Below are 18,462 nucleotides of genomic sequence, written 5' to 3' on the forward strand. Positions count from 1 at the left end.
ATACTATACAATACTATACTATACAATGCTATACTATACTATACAATGCTATACTATACAATACAATGCTATACAATACAATGCTATACAATACTATACTATACAATACTATACTATACAATACTATACTATACAATGCTATACTATACTATACAATACTATACTATACAATGCTATACTATACAATACTATACAATGCTATACTATACAATACTATACAATGCTATACTATACTATACTATACAATGCTATACTATACAATGCTATACTATACAATGCTATACTATACTATACAATACTATACTATACTATACAATGCTACACTATACTATACTATACAATGCTATACTATACTATACAATACTATACAATGCTATACTATACTATACTATACAATGCTATACTGTACAATACTATACTATACTATGCTATACTGTACAATACTATACTATACTATACAATGCTATACTATACTATACTATACAATGCTATACTATACAATACTATACTATACAATGCTATACTATACAATACTATACTATACAATGCTATACTGTACAATACTATACTATACTATGCTATACTATACTATACTATACAATACTATACTATACAATGCTATACTATACTATACTATACAATGCTATACTATACAATGCTATACAATGCTATACTATACTATACAATACTATACTATACAATGCTATACTATACAATGCTATACAATGCTATACTATACAATGCTATACTATACAATGCTATACAATGCTATACTATACAATACTATACTATACTATACAATGCTATACTATACTATACAATACTATACTATACAATACAATACTATACAATGCTATACTATACAATACAATACTATACTATACAATGCTATACTATACAATGCTATACTATACTATACAATGCTATACTATACTATACTATACAATGCTATACTATACTATACTATACAATACTATACAATACAATGCTATACTATACTATACAATACAATGCTATACTATACTATACAATACAATACTATACAATACTATACTATACAATACAATACTATACAATGCTATACTATACAATGCTATACTATACAATGCTATACTATACAATGCTATACAATGCTATACTATACAATACTATACTATACTATACAATGCTATACTATACTATACAATACTATACTATACAATACAATACTATACAATGCTATACTATACTATACAATGCTATACTATACTATACTATACAATGCTATACTATACTATACTATACAATACTATACAATACAATGCTATACTATACTATACAATACAATGCTATACTATACTATACAATACAATACTATACTATACAATGCTATACTATACTATACAATGCTATACTATACTATACTATACAATGCTATACTATACTATACTATACAATACTATACAATACAATGCTATACTATACTATACAATACAATGCTATACTATACTATACAATACAATACTATACAATACTATACTATACAATACTATACAATACTATACTATACAATACTATACAATACTAGAGACGTCAGATAAATGGCTGGAATGGGGCACCTAGGGGGCGCTATGGAGACCTCTATGGCTGACATGCTGCCCACACTGAGCCCGTACTCCCCGGTCAGGTGCAGTCACATCAGGAGACCCCGTGTCACATGAGGGGGGAGGAGCCGTGACCGTCACGTGCCCCCCCCCCCCCCCAAAGTCACCGGACTCCAATCAGAAGGCCACTTCCCCCTCCCCGCCTCCTTACGTCACACCATTGACACTAGAACATGCGGTGGCCGGGGAGTAGTGACCTTGCACCGGCTCCTACCGGCTCCGGCTTCCCCGCTCCTCCGCGCCCGTGACCCTCTCCCCGGAGCCGCGTCTGTCCCGTCATGGAGCTGGATGTGAGGCGGCGGCGGAGGGCCGGGCTGCTGCCCCGGGGAGGATGGCTGCTGCCCACATGTGTGCTCTGCGCTAACGGCTTCTTCGCCAGCCTGAGACCCTCGGAGCCCTTCCTGACCCCGTACCTGCTGGGACCGGACAAGAACCTCACCGAGAGGCAGGTGGGTACCGAGCGTCCTCACCCTGCTGCACGGAGGGAGCCGGGACCGGGAGACTGATCCCGCTGTATATAGAGCTCTAGTGACGTCACATCGGAGACACCGTGTCACGCAGTAGCATAGCAAGGATTCACGGGGCCCCCTCCCCTATGCACAACACAAAGCACTGTGCATATATATATATATATATATATATATATAATCTGCTTTACTGCCAGTGCACTGATGACCTCTGACCTCTGCTCTGGACATTTTCTTTACCTACTTGATTGGAGCTGGAGAACAGAGGTCGGAGGTTATCAGTGCAGTGAAGCAGAGATTTCTGTATTCTGCTTGTTAACCCTTTTTTTTGTGTTGCAGCATGTAAGTACACATTGGGTCACTTACACACTGTAGTACATAAGGGGTTAAGCAGTAGGACACACGCTTTTACCTTTTCTCCTGGGCCCCCCCTCTGTCACGGACCCCATAGCAACTGCCTACCCTGCCTATATGGTAGCTACGCCACTGGTGTCACGTCTGGAGACCTCATCTACGGAGAGATACTGATACATAGAACGGATCAAAGACGGTGGAGGGTGTCAGGCATAAACATATCAGGGAAGACTTAAAGGGGAACTCCGGGCAGGGCGATTTTTTTTTTTTTTTTTTTTTTTTTTTTTTTTTTTTTTTTTTTTTTTTTTTTTAAACCCTGGGCAGGGTGAATAAATAATGTGTCCTCATCTCCCCCGGCTCCAGTGCTGCTGGCAGTGTACTGCTGATCTGGTCGCTGCCTGGTCTGAGAGGGAACCCGGAACGTGACATCCGCTCAGCCAGTCAGCAGCGTAGTGGGGTCCTGCCTCCGCCACTGACTGACCGGTTAGAGAGAGGACCTGGGATGTGACCTGTCAGATCCAGCAGCAGAGGCGGATCCCCTCCACAGCAGCTGACTGGCTGAGCAGGTCCGAATTCTCCTCTAAGGTTCAGGAGGAGATTATTTTTAGTGTGAACCTGGACACAAGAACAAGAGGAGACGGCGAGAGGTTACCGGGGGAAAGATCAGAAGCAACGGGAGATAATGTTGTTTTGTTGAAAGAGTAGTAGATGCTTGGAACAAACCAGCAGATGTGGTTGGTAAATCTATAATAAAGGGATGTGAACCTGCCGCATCTTCATGTACATAAGCTGATGGCCTTATGACCAATCAGCAGGTTATCTCCCTGTTAGGGCGTCTTTACACACACTGAATCCGCTGCAGATTTCACACTGCGGATCCTGGTGTGTGTGAGGGTGCCCTTAAAGGAGAAGTCCGGCGAAAATTTTATTTCATTTTTTTTTTTTTTTTTTTTTTATTAAAAGTATTGTATTGCCCCCCAAAAGTTATACTAATGCCCAATATACACTTATTACTAGAAATGTTTATAAAGCGCTATTTCCTCTTCACTTACTACTGCATCAAGGCTTCACTTCCTGGATAACATGGTGATGTCACTCCCTGGATAACATGGTGATGTCACTCCCTGGATAACATGGTGATGTCACTCCCTGGATAACATGGTGATGTCACTTCCTGGATAACATGGTGATGTCACTTCCTGGATAACATGGTGATGTCACTTCCTGGATAACATGGTGATGTCACGACCCGACTCCCAGAGCTGTGCGGCTGTGGCTGCTGGAGAGGATGATGGCAGGGGGACACTGAGGGACACAGGGCACTGGAAGGACACTGAGCATCCCTCTGCCGTCTTCCTCTCCAGCAGCCACAGCCCGCACAGCTCTGGGAGTCTGGTTGTGACATCACCATATTATCCAGGAAGTGACATCACCATGTTATCCAGGAAGTGACATTACCATGTTATCCAGGAAGTGAAGCCTTGATGCAGTAGTAAGTAAAGAGCAAAAAGCACTTTATAAGCATTCCCCGTAATAAGTGTATATTGGGGATTTGTATAGCTTTGGGGGGCAATACAATACTTTAATAAAAATTTCGCTGGACTTCTCCTTTAAGGTTCTTGTACTGTCTATAGGTGTCAGTCTCCTACAGTGTCTGCTGTCCGGCTTACTGATCCCTCCCGTCAGGTGCAGCGTCGCAGTGTTTCTATGGTGAAGACACAACAAGGTGACAATAACACTCTGGCTGTGGCCGGCGTATGACGTCCATCAATCAGGATTGTTGAGTCACCATTGTGTAACGTCATTCTGCAGAAACCTGAGCTCTATCATTACTCTCATATGGCAGAAGAGCATCATGGGAGACGTTCTCAGACATCGTATGCAGCGCTTACACATAGCGGAGGTGTCACCAGGGCAGCCATGCCACCTCCGCACTTACCAGCCTGTTATGTTCCTGTTTAGCTTAAAGGTGGAAAAAAAAATCTAATCAACTGGTAAAGTTAAAAGAACGTTATACAAATATATACATGTGTATATATAAATGTATATGTGTGTGTGTGTGTGTATATATACATTTATACTATTAAAAAAATCTCCAGTATCTATCAGCTGCTGTATATCCTGCAGGAAGTGGTGTATTCTTTCCAGTCTGACACAGTGCTCTCTGCTGCCACCTCTGTCCATGTCAGGAACTGTCCAGAGCAGTAGTAAATCCCCATAGAAAACCTCTACAGCTCTGGACAGTTCCTGACATGGACAGAGGTGGCAGCAGAGAGCACTGTGTCAGACTGGAAAGAATACACCACTTCCTGCAGGACATACAGCAGCTGTACTGGAAAACGTGAAATTTTTAAATAGAATTAAATTACAATTTAATATAACTTTATGACACAGCTTGAGTTGGAAAAAAAATGCCAGAGATCCCCTTTAAGGTGTTGTCCTCTAACATGTTCTTATAATTTACAGTGCATTATGCTTATACCCCGTCACCAATAATCCTATGTCATGTCTGTGTTCTCGTTCTAGGTGTTCAATGAGATTTATCCGGTCTGGACGTATTCCTACCTGATCTTGCTCTTTCCGGTCTTCATTGCCACGGACTATCTGCGGTACAAGCCGGTCCTCCTCCTGCAGGGCCTCAGCCTGATAGTCACCTGGTTCATGCTCCTCTATGCCCAGGGCACTCTGGCCATCCAGTTCCTTGAGTTCTTTTATGGCATTTCCACAGCCACAGAGATCGCCTATTATTCTTATATCTACAGCATGGTGGAGCCTGGCGTCTACCAGAGAGTGACCAGCTACTGCCGCACCGCCACCCTGACTGGCTACACTGTGGGCTCCGTCACCGGCCAGGTCCTGGTGTCTGCCGCCGGCTGGTCTCTCTTCAGTCTCAATGTCATCTCTCTAATAAGCGTTTCCATAGCCTTTTCGGCAGCTTGGTTCTTACCAATGCCAATGAAAAGCCTCTTTTTCCACCAAAACTTACTTGAAGAAGGCAAAAGGGTTGGCTGTGGGAAGAGAGGAAGTCAATGTAACGGTGACCTGGGCGGCGCTGCCGAGCCCGAGGGGATCGAGGTCCAAGTACCCCTGAACACCGAGGAACACAATGCTGAGGGCCAGGTAACTATTAGTACCCGAATCTGGGGATATTCATATCATTGTAATATGATGAGGCATAAGGACCATGACACAATCCAGTATAGGTCCTGTTATTTCTTGATAAATTATATAATTTTAGCTGCATGAAGCTACCACTAGGGGGAGTTAACTGCTTACAGATTTATGTGGCTAGTATTGAACTCTATTGGGGCTGTACACATCTGTATGCAGTGAGCTCCCCCTAGTGGCAGCAGTTATGAATGAATCATATTATAATAAAATATTTAAAAGTTGCTTTCCAAAGGTTCCCTGCTTAAAACTACAATGCCTGGACAGCTAAAGCTTTGGCAGCCCAGGCATGATGGGAGTTGTAGTTTTGAAACAGCTGGAGAGCCAAGGTTCCCTACCCCTACCATAAGGGATCAGAGTTGGTTTCAGAAAGTTATATAGATTTGTAATTTACCTCTATTTAAAAATCTCAAGTCTTCTACTGCTTATCAGCTGCTGTATGTCCTGCAGGAAGTGGTGTATTCTCTCCAGTCTGACACAGGGCTCTCTGCTGCCACGTCTGGAGATTTGCTACTGCTCTGGACAGTTCCTGACATAGACAGAGGTGGCAGCAGAGAGCACTGTGTCAGACTGGAAAGATAACATTTCTTGCAGGACATACAGCAGCTGATAAGTAGGGGAAGACTTAAGATTTTTAAATAGAAGTAAATTACAAATCTGTATATCTTTCTGAAACCACTTGATTTGAAAGAAAAAATTTCGCTGGACAATCCCTTTAACACAAGGAGATGTGACTGCCATTGGCTGAGGCTGGTCACCACTGTGGACAGCTGTCGGCTTAGATCATTGGACTGGGATTTGCGGCCATAACGGGCATCTATGTCATTATGCTTCTGTGAACCCAACTGAATGTAGATAAAATCGGGGTAACATAGGGTGAATATACAAAATATAGAGGGGTCAGATCCATGGGGAATGCTGTATAAATAGCCCCAGACCCCATCTTTGTGCCCTCCTTGTGATACGGGGAGGATACATGGATGAAAGGGATATTATCGTCTTTATAATTCTGAACTGTATATGAACCAGTAACTGACATGGACTCTCAGGTCAGGAAGATTCCTAACAGATCCTTATTATAGTTTTGCAGCGTCTTGTCAGGTTCTTGGCGTTCTAGTCCTATCTGCAAGCTGCTTGTTATAGGGCTGGAGGAGTGCATTGCTCTGGGTGTCATATCCACTGACTTGGAGTGCCATGACCGTGCCACTGTGGCCATAACATTAAAACCACTGACAGATGAAGGGAAACATAAGCACCCGAGCGTGTCAGGGCATCTGTAAAACAAAGGACAAACCAGTGACCTGGTGAGAGGGTTATGGGCGTCAAAGGCTCCTTGATGTGCATGAGGGGCAAAGGCCGGTCTGCTCAGTCTCATCCTGGTACAGTAAATATTCTGTTTCCAAGAAGCATTGGCTTTGCAATGTTAGGCCAATAACAGCACGGCCGGTCAGGTTACATTGCTCTCTGTTAATCCCCCAGTGGTGTAAAGGCCGTCAGGTCGCTGGATTTAGTCAGTTATGGAATGTATATAATCCGATTTGTCAAGTGATTTTTAGGTTCCAGGTCACAACTGATTTCTGATGCAAATAAGTCGTATATTGTGTGTACAGGCTGTACGGGTGTATAGGCTATCGATGTGCCGTATATTTTGTGTGTGTGTGTGTGTGTGTGTGTGTGTGTATATATATATATATATATATATATATATATATATATATATATATATATATATATATATATATATATATACACAGGCTGTACGGGTGTATGGGCTAGTGATGTGCCGTATATTGTGTGTGTGTGTGTGTGTACAGGCTGTACGGGTTTATGGGCTAGTGATGTGCCGTATAGTGTGTGTACGTGTGTACAAGCTGTACGGATGTATGGGCTAGTGATGTGCCGTATATTGTGTGTGTATGGGCTAGTGATGTGCCGTATATTTTGTGTGTGTGTGTATGGGCTAGTGATGTCAGGGCTCCAGATGGCGACCAAAATGGTCGCCAATGCGACTGACATTTTGCAAATGGCGCCCAGATTTATTAATCTGGGCGCCATTTGCGACTGGCCCCGGTGGCGGCGCGCTGTCTCTTTAAGTCCGGGCCCCCGGCTGATGCGCGGCTGCCGGGGGTGTCCCGTCCTATCCCCGGCAGCGCGGCGCATCAGTGAGCTGCCTGGGGCCCTGACTTCCGGCACAGGAAGCGCACGTCTGAGACGCTTCCTGTGTCAGAAGTCACAGCCCCGGCGTACAGGGAGCTCACTGACGCGCCGCGCTGCCGGGTATAGGACGGGACACCCCCGGCAGCCGCGCATCAGCCGGGGACAGCGCCCGAAGAAGAAGAGGATCGCCGGGGGAGCGGGTTGTCAAGTGACTTTGTGTGTTTGTTTTTTTAAATACTGCTTAGCATAGAGGAAAGGGGGGGGGCATCTATAATGGGGGGGGGGGGGGAGGGGGTATCTATAAGGGGGGAGAAGAGGGGGCATCTATAATGGGGGGGGGGGGAGGGGGCATCTATAATGGGGGTAGAGGGGGTCATCTATAAGGGGAGGGGGTATCTATAAGGGGGGGGAGAAGAGGGGGCATCTATAATGGGGGGGGGGGGAGGAGGGGGCATCTATAATGGGGGTAGAGGGGGTCATCTATAAGGGGAGGGGGCCATCTATAAGGGGAGGGCAAACTGGCTGCAGACACTGGGAGATAGATATATGCACAATTATTATTATCAGGGCCCCTCAGGTGTCTATTGTAGGGGGTCACTTGCATTAGTCACTAGGTGAGAGATATATCTATCTATATACACATCTTGTGGGGGGTCACTATGGCTGCAGTCATAAGTCTAGCTCAGTATGTATAGACTGTTGCAAGCTTTTAAAGGGAACCTGTCACCCCCGGTGACGGGGTGACAGGCTCCCAACCCCCCGTTAGAACCTATACTCACCTCATCGCGCCTGGTCCCGCTTCTGAAGATGGTCGGGTCACGGAGATCTCAGCCGCTGCAGCCCGACGCGCACACTGAGAGATGAGTCCAACGCTCATAGAGAATGACGGAGCGCTGGACTCTCCCGTCATTCTCTATGAGCGTTGGACTCCTCTCTCATGAGGTGAGTATAGGGGGGTTGGGAGCCTGTCACCCCGGCACGGGGGTCGACAGGTTCCCTTCAAGTTCAGAAGAGTAAGCCTCATTAAAAGGCTAGCCAAGTGAAGCTGAAGTACTGAGTCAGACTGGATATGGTTGTCAAGTTGCAAGTTTCCATGTTGAACGTTTTCAAACTAAGAAAAGAAAGAATCTAAAGGAGGAGGAGGAGGCTGCCGTGGCCTCTGCACACAATAAGTCCCATTTAACATAACATTAATTTTACATGGTTTAAAATGTTGGCGACCAAATATTCTATTTGGCGCCTAAATTTTTCAGGTTAGGAGCCAATGGCTCCCAGGTAAATTTTTTAGTCTGGAGCCCTGGATGTGCTGGAGGTGCACAATAGCCTGTAGTATCTTTAGTGACGTGTTCCTATGAGCAATGGCTGCTGCTCTGTGAAAAATAAATGAGAATAGGCTGTGGTGAACACACAGGGCCACACAAGGGATAGATAGCATTATATGTATGTTAAGGGGAGCTGTTGCGATTTGCCCCCCCCCCCCCCCCCCCTTCCAGGGTTTGATCAATTTTTCTTCTTGGTTTAAATAAACATTGTACATATAGCCACTTTGCCCTACAGCTGCTGCACGTCCACATTCATTAGCAAAGAAACCTGGGGTGCTCGCATTGTATGGTCAGCTCTCTTGTCACACGGCACCAAAACCTCTGTAACCACACAGTGACATTATACTGACTGAATTGCTGCATTAGGGCCCTTGCACACTGAGTAAAGGAGGTGGAATTTACTAGCAGACTCTGCTTGTCATTTTGCCTGTCCCATTGCTTCAATGGGATTTTTCATGCGCCTCTGCTCTTGCTCAAAGGGTATGTTCACACTGAGGAATCCCCACAGAACGCCCGCCGCTGCTTCCCATTACCACCGACCCCCCCCCCAACCCCCGCCGACTCATGGCCGCGCGTGTCTCTGCCCGTGGCATAGACTCCATTCTATGGTTGGCCGCAGACATGCATGGCCGTTCAAAGAATGAACCTTTTTGTTCTTTGGACGGACGACGGAATGACAAGCGGCAAGTTATCCGCAAGATTTCCATAATGTGCATTTACCCTTATTCCGCTTGAAATTCTCTGCCTATTCCTCAGTGTGAACATACCCAAACAAACAGCATTGTCTCCTAGTAAACTGATATATATTAAATACGTACAAATCTTTAGTATTAGTAATGTAACAAACGCATTCTCTTATTCTTTTATCTTCGTTGTGAATATTATGTTCTTTCTCAGCAGATTTCTGACTACGGTTCTATTTCTCAGTTAACAGAGAAGAAAAGTGTTCCCCTCCAGTTGGTGCTGAGGATACTATGGAAGGACTTCTTACACTGCTACTCGTCCCGCACCCTCCTCTGCTGGTCGGTCTGGTGGGCCTTGTCTACGTGCGGGTACTTCCAGGTGGTGAACTATTCTCAGGGATTATGGGAGAAAGTGGCGCCGTCTTCTCATTCGAATATTTACAACGGCAGCGTTGAAGCGGTGTCTACACTCCTAGGTAAGGTGATTTAGGGTCACGCTGCTACCTACATAAGCACAAATATTTACATAAGGAAGGAGCTACGTCGTAGTGACTCAGGAGCTCTTTATTGTGTAGTTGGAAGCTAGTTAAATGTGTGCGCGGTGCCACATACACCATACACACAGTGGGACTGTTCACACAGAATGTGCAATTGTTTGGACTCCATGTCCATTTTCTGCACCCAAATCAGCACAGTCCTGCCTGAGCATCCATCTCCCATTGGATTGAAGGGAAATTTCTACAAAACACTGACAAATCACATGGCAGATTTTTCAATTTGAAAAATTGGCACAAAAATGCAGACTCCGATTTTCACCCTGTTTCTCCCTCCCCCCCCCCCCCCCCCCCCCAATAAAAAAAGTAATTTCCGATGTTTTTTTTGTTTGTTAGTAATATGGAAAAGGATGTAGCTTTGGTAGATAAGTGGTCAAAACTACGGAAACTGCATGTAGGATAATGCACTTGGGGAGGAGGATTCCTCTATCATATCGACAGAAGAGAAGGATTTAGGGGTAGTAATTTCTGACAGCCTTAAAAGGGGTCACCAGTGCAACCAGGCAGTAGGGAAAGCAAATCGTATGCTAGACTGTGTGTGTCTTAGGTATGCTGGGCTGTGTGTGTGTGTATGTATGTGTGTGTATGTATATATATATATATATATATATATATATATATATATATATATATATATATATATATATATATATATATATAATATATATATATATATATTAGTGTGTGTGGTATAACCAGTAGGAAGAGGAGATTGTGATCCCCCTGTATAGACCTCTAGTGATGTCACATCTGGAATACTGCGTCCAGTTCTGGAGACCTCACCTACAGAGAGATACTGATACAATAGAAGTGGTCCAAAGACAGCTACAAAAATGGTGGAGGGTGTCAGACATAAACCATACGAGGAAAAGACTTGATTGAAACCTTTAAATATGTTAAAGGACTAAATAAGGTTCAGGAGAGAAGAAACTGAACTTAAAGGGAACCAGTCACGCCGAAAATCCATCGTAAGATAAGGAAACGTGCTGGCACATCACCCAGCAGGTTTCCTAAACATCCCCCTGTAACCTCCGTGCCCCCCTCCATCAGTCAGTAATCTTACTTTGAAGAAGTCCCGCGCTGTATGTAAATTTCTGGCAAGTAGTCACGTTGGGCGGATTTAGTCAAGGTGGGCAGAATCAGTCACAGGTCCTGGGCATCTGTAATGGCTGTAATCATGCCCAGAGGGGCGTGCTTGAGGTCTGCCTTCCATCCACGTTACCCGGAGGCTTGCGTTTCACGTCGGCGGCGTGCTGACATCATCCGCACGCAGCACCGTCGTCTTCCGGAGTCCGCGCATGCGCAGTACGTCGGCGTCGTCTCCCGCCCTACTGCGCATGCGCAGACTACAGAAGACGTCTGCCCTGCGTGCGGATGATGTCAGCGCGCCGCCGATGTGAAACGCAAGCCTCCGGGTAACGTGGATGGAAGGCAGACCTCAAGCACGCCCCTCTGGGTGTGATTACAGCCATTACAGATGCCCAGGACCTGTGACTGATCCTGCCCACCTTGACTAAATCCGCCCACCGTGACTACTTGCCAGAAATTTACATACAGCGCGGGACTTCTTCAAAGTAAGATTACTGACTGATGGAGGGGGGCACGGAGGTTACAGGGGGATGTTTAGGAAACCTGCTGGGTGATGTGCCAGCACGTTTCCTTATCTTAAGATGGATTTTCGGCGTGATTGGTTCCCTTTAAGGACAAGGGGACACAGTCAGAGGTTACTGGGGGAAAGGTCAGAAACAACACAAGAGACTTTGACTAGTTGTACCCGTTCTTTTCCACCCTTCCAGTTTTTTGTGGGTTTAGTTGTGTTCAGCATGTACAATATATATATATGAGCAGTGTGATATGCTGAAGAGGAACCATCAGATTCAGTAAAACTGGTCACTTAACATTGTCTCTACATGACCTAATCTTACTTCTCATCCCTTCTCTTAAGGTGCGGTCGCTGTTTTTGTTGTTGGTTATATTAAAGTTTCCTGGTCCACCTGGGGCGAGCTGCTGCTGGCCGCTTTTACTTTAATCATTGCGGTGGCTGTATATATTATGGATGTCATCGGAAACATTTGGGCGTGCTATATCATGTACGTCCTCTTCAGAAGTATCTACATGATTCTCATCACGATAGCCACGTAAGTAATCCCTCGGGATGTTGTCATTGATAAGTCGGTGATGTGTGTTCCTTTGATATGTAGTCAAGTCCTATTGTACAGATCTAGTACCAGTTCTATAAGAAGATGTAAGAACAGTATATGTAGGCCCAAGAACAGGATTAATTGGTGTCATGACAAAGTGGGTCAACCCCTTGGGATCCCCTGATGTCTTTATGGCATTTATACCTGGCACTACGTATATAACACAGTAACCCTGATGTAGAGCACTTCAACATTATAAGGGAAGATATAGTAGTCAGGTTGTAGCATAGCCTATTGATGTATTGTACCTAAAAGGTGACCAAACACAGGAGAGCGTTATCAGACACCTCTGGAGGTGGGTGATATATAAAAAATCCATTGAAATCAACATGGCTGATATTATTCTGTCTTCAGCCATTCATAATAAATACCGGGGCAATTGTTGCACCCCAGTCATTAGCTAATCTGCGGGGCAGTATTAGCTCCTGGTCTTATATAAGGTGCAAGCTTCTTGTAGCAGTTGTGTAGCTCCTAGCAGGTGTATATTTCATCTATTTATGTCTATTTTCAGGCTTGGAGGGAATCGGTTACCATCTGGGCCCTACCATTGGTGCTGACAGTGTGCTGTAGAGGGCAGTGACCTAGTGAGCATGATTGAGTGGATTATGTGCAATCGCGTGTCTCTTACTCTAATGAAGAGACAATAAAGAGTTGTGGCTCAGTGTATTTGCCGCACTCTCATTCACGCTTCACCACTCCTTCCCTTTTCTTCATGAATAATCAATGCTGCCCAACCTCATGCTCGCTTAGCTGTCAGCCAGTATCTGCCAACAGAGGACTGATCTATTAGATATAGTTGAATGTAATATCCTGTGTTGGAGCTGTGCTGTAAGGGTAAATCGCCTGTATGGAGGCCATCAACAGTTTGTTTTCTTTGGTTCGATTCCCCTGATAGAAATGAATTATTATATAGTTTTTGTTTTTGTATCTTTTTTTATAAAATGCAAAGAATTCCCAATCTGGGATTCCCAATCCAAATTTGATTTTTTTTATTTTATTTATTTTTGTACAATGGTGAGAAAAAAAGTTATTTATTTTGTAATAGTTATTCATCATTATTTTTTTTTTTTTTTTTTTTTTTTTAATACAATGTGGACCCGATTGGGAATTTTAAAAAGAAATAAAAAATAACTAATTCTCTCCCAATCAGGTCCACATTTAGTTTTTTTTAAATACAATGATGAGTCGCTCTTACAAAACAACTTTTTTTTTTTATTTTTCTCATAATTGTATTAAAAAATATAAATTTAGACCTGATTGGGAATTCTTTGCCTTTTTAGGCTGGGTTCACACTACGTATATTTCAGTCAGTATTGTGATCCTCATATTGCAAGCAAAACCAGGAGTGGATTAAAAACACAGAAAAGATATGTTCACACAATGTTGAAATTGAGTGGACGGCCGCCATTTAATGGCAAATATTTGCTGTTATTTTAAAACAACGGCTGTTATATTGAAATAATGGCCGTTATTTACTGTTATATGGCGGCCATCCACTCAATTTCAACATTGTGTGAACAGATCCTTTCTGTGTTTTTATTCCACTCCTGGTTTTGGTTGCAATATGAGGACCACAATACTGACTGAAATATACGTAGTGTGAACCCAGCCTAAAAAATCATACAGCGATGAAAAGAAAACAAAAAAACACGCCTATATTTTCTTTCAATCAGTGGATTTGAACCAAAGAAAACAAACTGTTGCTGGTCTCTAGACAGGTGATTTACCCCTAGACCACAGCTCCAACACAGAAGAGGAGATTCAACTCTATCTGATTGCAGATCAGTCCTCTGTTGGCAGATTCTGAGGGACTGAACAGGAGGCCGGGCAGCATTGATTTATTTATTTATTTTTTTTCATAAAGAGGAGGAAGGAGTGGTAGTGTGGCACAAATGCTAAGTCACAACTCGTATTTACTCTTCATTACAGTAGTAGATGCGAGATTGTGGTGAGCGCCTCTGCCCCTTCGTTCTAGCAATCGCCGGGGGGGGGGGGGGGGGGGTGTCTTAGCACCTGGACCCGGACAGATACAAACCTATGACATGTCAGAAGTTTGTTTAAATGATAGGTACAGTAAGTATTTAAAATGCATAATAGATGCGGAGGGCAGTCTTGTGCATCACACGGTGGACAGAATTCTAGTGCCGACACATTAGTACTTCTGGACCAATGTCTAAGATTGGAATTGTATTGCCTTGACTGTATTTGTAAGGCCCAGGAGCATTGCCGCAGAAGACTAACCACATCTCTCTCCAAAGATTTCAGATTGCGGCCAATCTCAGCATGGAGTGCTACGCCCTTGTTTTTGGAGTTAACACTTTCATCGCCTTGCTGTTACAAACCCTGATCACAGTAATAGTTGTGGATTCCAGCGTCCTTGGCTTAGACTTATTTACACAAGTAAGTCCTTTGCTTAGATTTACAGGAAAGGACAAATCGCTAATGTGTATATCTCTATAGTGGTGGTAGATTTCCACAGGCTCATAAATGTACACCATGTAAAGAAAGCTAGCGAGTGTGACACTCCAATTCATCCTCTAAGTTACATCAGGAAGGGACTGGTGGTCATGACCTGAGCTTCATCACATCCTGTGTATAAAGCTGTGGAACCGCTGTATTCTTGCACATCATTGACCATGAAAGATTTTCTAGTGAGGTGGGAATGAAAACTAATGAATAAGGTTCCCCCCCCCCCCCCCCGCCTCCACTCCACTGTCTACTATGTCAGCAGTCTGGCTGTGTGTTCTGGCCCTCCATTATAACAACAGTCTGGATGTGTAGTCTCGTATAGTAGTAGCCTGGACCACCACCTCTTAATACTCTATAACATGAAGCAATAATCTGCAGAATCAGGCCGATTCGGCAGATCATTACTCAGGTCTTCAGGTCCTGAACTAAAATCATCGGCCACTCGCTGCCATTCACTACATGTAATAGAGATAAATAGCCCTTGACCAAGTGAGGCTACTGTTATCTGGGTAACAAAAACAACAATATTTTAAACAATCCCCCTTCCCAATACCACCCTATGTGCAATATACATGTATAACCTATCTTGCACCCTTTCTGTGTTTTTTTTTTTTTTTTTTTCTCATCCGCTCTAGATGTCTAAAATCCTCTGTGTCCACTCTGACCATGCTCAGCTCCCTCTCCCACACCCACACCCCCCCTCCTCCCTTTGTAGACACAGGATATGTGATCTCTTCTTTGAGGGCGGGGTTAGCTGTCTATTGACTTGGTAACTTGACCCCCAGGAAACATAATCTGCATCATCTCCATGCACCAGTGCTGCTTCCATAGACTTACATGTGTCCCTGAGCCTAGGTTTCTGTAATATGAAAATTTATCGTTCTATCTCTGCTTGCTGTCAGTTAATGCAGGCATATGTAACTGTCTTTGTGTCACAGATATAGAAATAGTGTTAATCACATACAAATTAAGTATCATTGTAATCGTCCTGACATGTGTATAGAACAATGCAAAAAGAGGGGGTAATTAGGTTCTTTTTAATGACTTCTACCTAAGTGCATGGAAACCCATGTACAATTTGTTATTCTTCCCTTATGCTCTGTCTCCTAGTCCTAAATGCAGATTTTAACTACTATGTCTCTTTATTTCAGTTTAAAATTTACGCCGGATACTTTGCAGTCATTGCAGTAATATTTTTTGTGAGCGGGCTCTACCACATCATGAAGAACTGTAAAGAACCCAAGCAAGAGAAGCTGGATTCCTCTGGGACTTGAAGGGCTCTTCAGAAGACCATTGAAGTGCATTGGAGGAAACGGAGCTGTGCCCTGTACCAAAGCATATGGCTACCAACAAGCGTGCTGCTTTATCTACTGTACTGGTGGTGTAAGCTCTGTATGTGAGGAGACATAGAGAAGCAACACGAGTACACACTCGGTAGTTTATAGTGGATACCCTTATGTACCCACATATGTTACATAATGATAGATTCCCTATGGATGTCTCAGATGCCAAAGATCACGGTGATCTCCACATACAGACAGAAGAGACTGATATATTGGGCAGAGCTGGTTCTTTGCTTTTGATGACTTTTTATGATTTCTTATGACTTTTAGGTAAAATAATTCCATGGCTGCGGCTTTTGGCTCCGTCTTACAGCAGGGCCTTACGTTTGTAGAGTATTTGTAGAATATATTTATGTACTTTTATTTATACTTATGTATAAGTATATGTCTGTATGAAACTGATGCACAGTATACTACTGACTGTTCACATTGCCTTAAAGGGGTTGTACCATTAGGATAGCCCCTGTCCTTATTGCGGCATCACTAATAATGTAAGAGCAGTCCCAGCTATGGTGAAGCTGAAACTACCATGCATCACATGGACGGCTGTACAGTCCAATTGCCAGCATAGAGTACTGTATTATTAAAAGTGTATGGTCAGACATGGCTCTCCTTAGTTGATAGCCAGGGACTATTGAGGCTAGACATTGCTGAACCAGTTTAAAGGGGTACTCCGGTGGAGGAAAAAACCCTTTCAAATCATTAGGTAAGAATGAGTTTACTTCATTTCCTGGTGGGGGGGTTGAGGGGGGAAAAGATAGGTGATCGAAATATATTATGATGTGTTTACACGGAACGATTATTGTTAGAATCTTATCGATAACGATCGCATTTGAGCCATAACCGGCTCGTGTAAACACAGCGAACAATCAAGCGATGAGAAATCGTTCATTTTGATCTTTCAAATCGTCCTTGGTCGTTCGCTAAAAATTTGCAGATCGCTTAGTGTAAACAGTTTTTCACCAATTCACCCTATGTGTGAGAGAGGCTTACGCGATCTTAAAACGATCGCAATAACGAATGAATATATAGTTCCGTCTAAACGCTGATTTGTTATAAAAAAAAACAAAACACATCGTTACTTGTAAATTGTTAATCGTTCGTCTGGGCAAAATAGCGGCAGCGAGCAGGGAACAAAGAGCATGCGAGCGCTGACAGTGCTTGTTTGCTCCTCAATGTCCTCCTGTGTAATAGGGGCTTCACACTGTGGGAATTGGTCGTTGCCACAATCTCTCCCCAGTTATATCTCCTGATCACAGTGGGTCTTAGCAGTGAGTCGTGCTGTGATCGATAACTTGACAAGGGTTTTTTTTTTTTTTTTTTAAATCTGTATTTATTGAAAAAACATTTGGGAAACAAGGTACATATAATGGGGAACAAATTCACCTAACCAAATAAAGTATGATGACAATCAGTTACCTGCATTGACAAGCCGGCTATGCAACAATACAGATATATGGTTAAAACAGTGCCAATAAAGCATTCAATAAAACGGTGCAAACTGTGTCCTATTTATTCTGTACTTTCTAGGATTGGGATCTGAATAAGGGTACTATTACACGGAACGATAATTGCCTGATTAATAAATACAACGATTATCGGCTGATCGTTGAAATAGGTTAGAACCTATATTTGTCGGGCGCCGGCCGTGTACCGCTACGTGTAATAGCATAGCGCGGCAGACAACTGACGACATACATTACCTATCCACGTTCCAGGGCTGCTCCTGTGGTCCGCTTCTCCCCGGGTCCTGCGCGCTCTGACATGGATAGGTAAAGTATTTAGTTTACGCAAGGGCTGCAAGGACATAGGTAACTATGTCACTGCAGCCCTTGTTAAATGATTATCGGGCCCTGTAATAGGCCCAGTAAACAAGCTCCGATCTAGCAGATCGGAGCTCATTTACAGGTATTATCGGCCCGTGTAATACCACCCTAAGGCCCAAGATGGTGTAACAATTCCAGCAGTGCATCTAAATGAGTAGCTCAGAGGAAAGCCGAAGAAGAATGGAAAGATAAGGTACTAGAGAGAGGGAGGTAGGGAGTGGAGAGAAGGGAGAAGAGGGAGGGGGACATAATAGGGACGACGTGTCATCCAGGCA

At 43.6% G+C, this 18,462-nt stretch overlaps 1 protein-coding gene across 2 annotated transcripts; it reads left to right on the plus strand.

Moving 5' to 3' along the window:
• The first annotated feature begins 1,790 nt into the window (after nt 1-1,790).
• On the plus strand, nt 1,791-17,862 carry SLC19A2 (solute carrier family 19 member 2). Of its 2 annotated transcripts, none has more exons than XM_069946343.1 (6): nt 1,791-2,092; nt 4,991-5,584; nt 10,009-10,270; nt 12,294-12,486; nt 14,808-14,949; nt 16,170-17,862. In XM_069946343.1, exons 1-6 carry the CDS (start codon nt 1,922-1,924, stop codon nt 16,290-16,292), a joined length of 1,485 nt encoding a protein of 494 aa, XP_069802444.1. In that variant the 5' UTR covers nt 1,791-1,921; the 3' UTR covers nt 16,293-17,862. The 2 variants fall into 2 exon arrangements, with proteins under 2 accessions (XP_069802444.1, XP_069802445.1); XM_069946344.1 differs by having other exon boundaries at nt 10,039-10,270.
• The last annotated feature ends 600 nt before the right edge of the window (nt 17,863-18,462 follow it).

Source organism: Dendropsophus ebraccatus, chromosome 11 (assembly GCF_027789765.1).
Source record: "Dendropsophus ebraccatus isolate aDenEbr1 chromosome 11, aDenEbr1.pat, whole genome shotgun sequence".
Taxonomy (NCBI): Eukaryota; Metazoa; Chordata; class Amphibia; order Anura; family Hylidae; genus Dendropsophus; species Dendropsophus ebraccatus.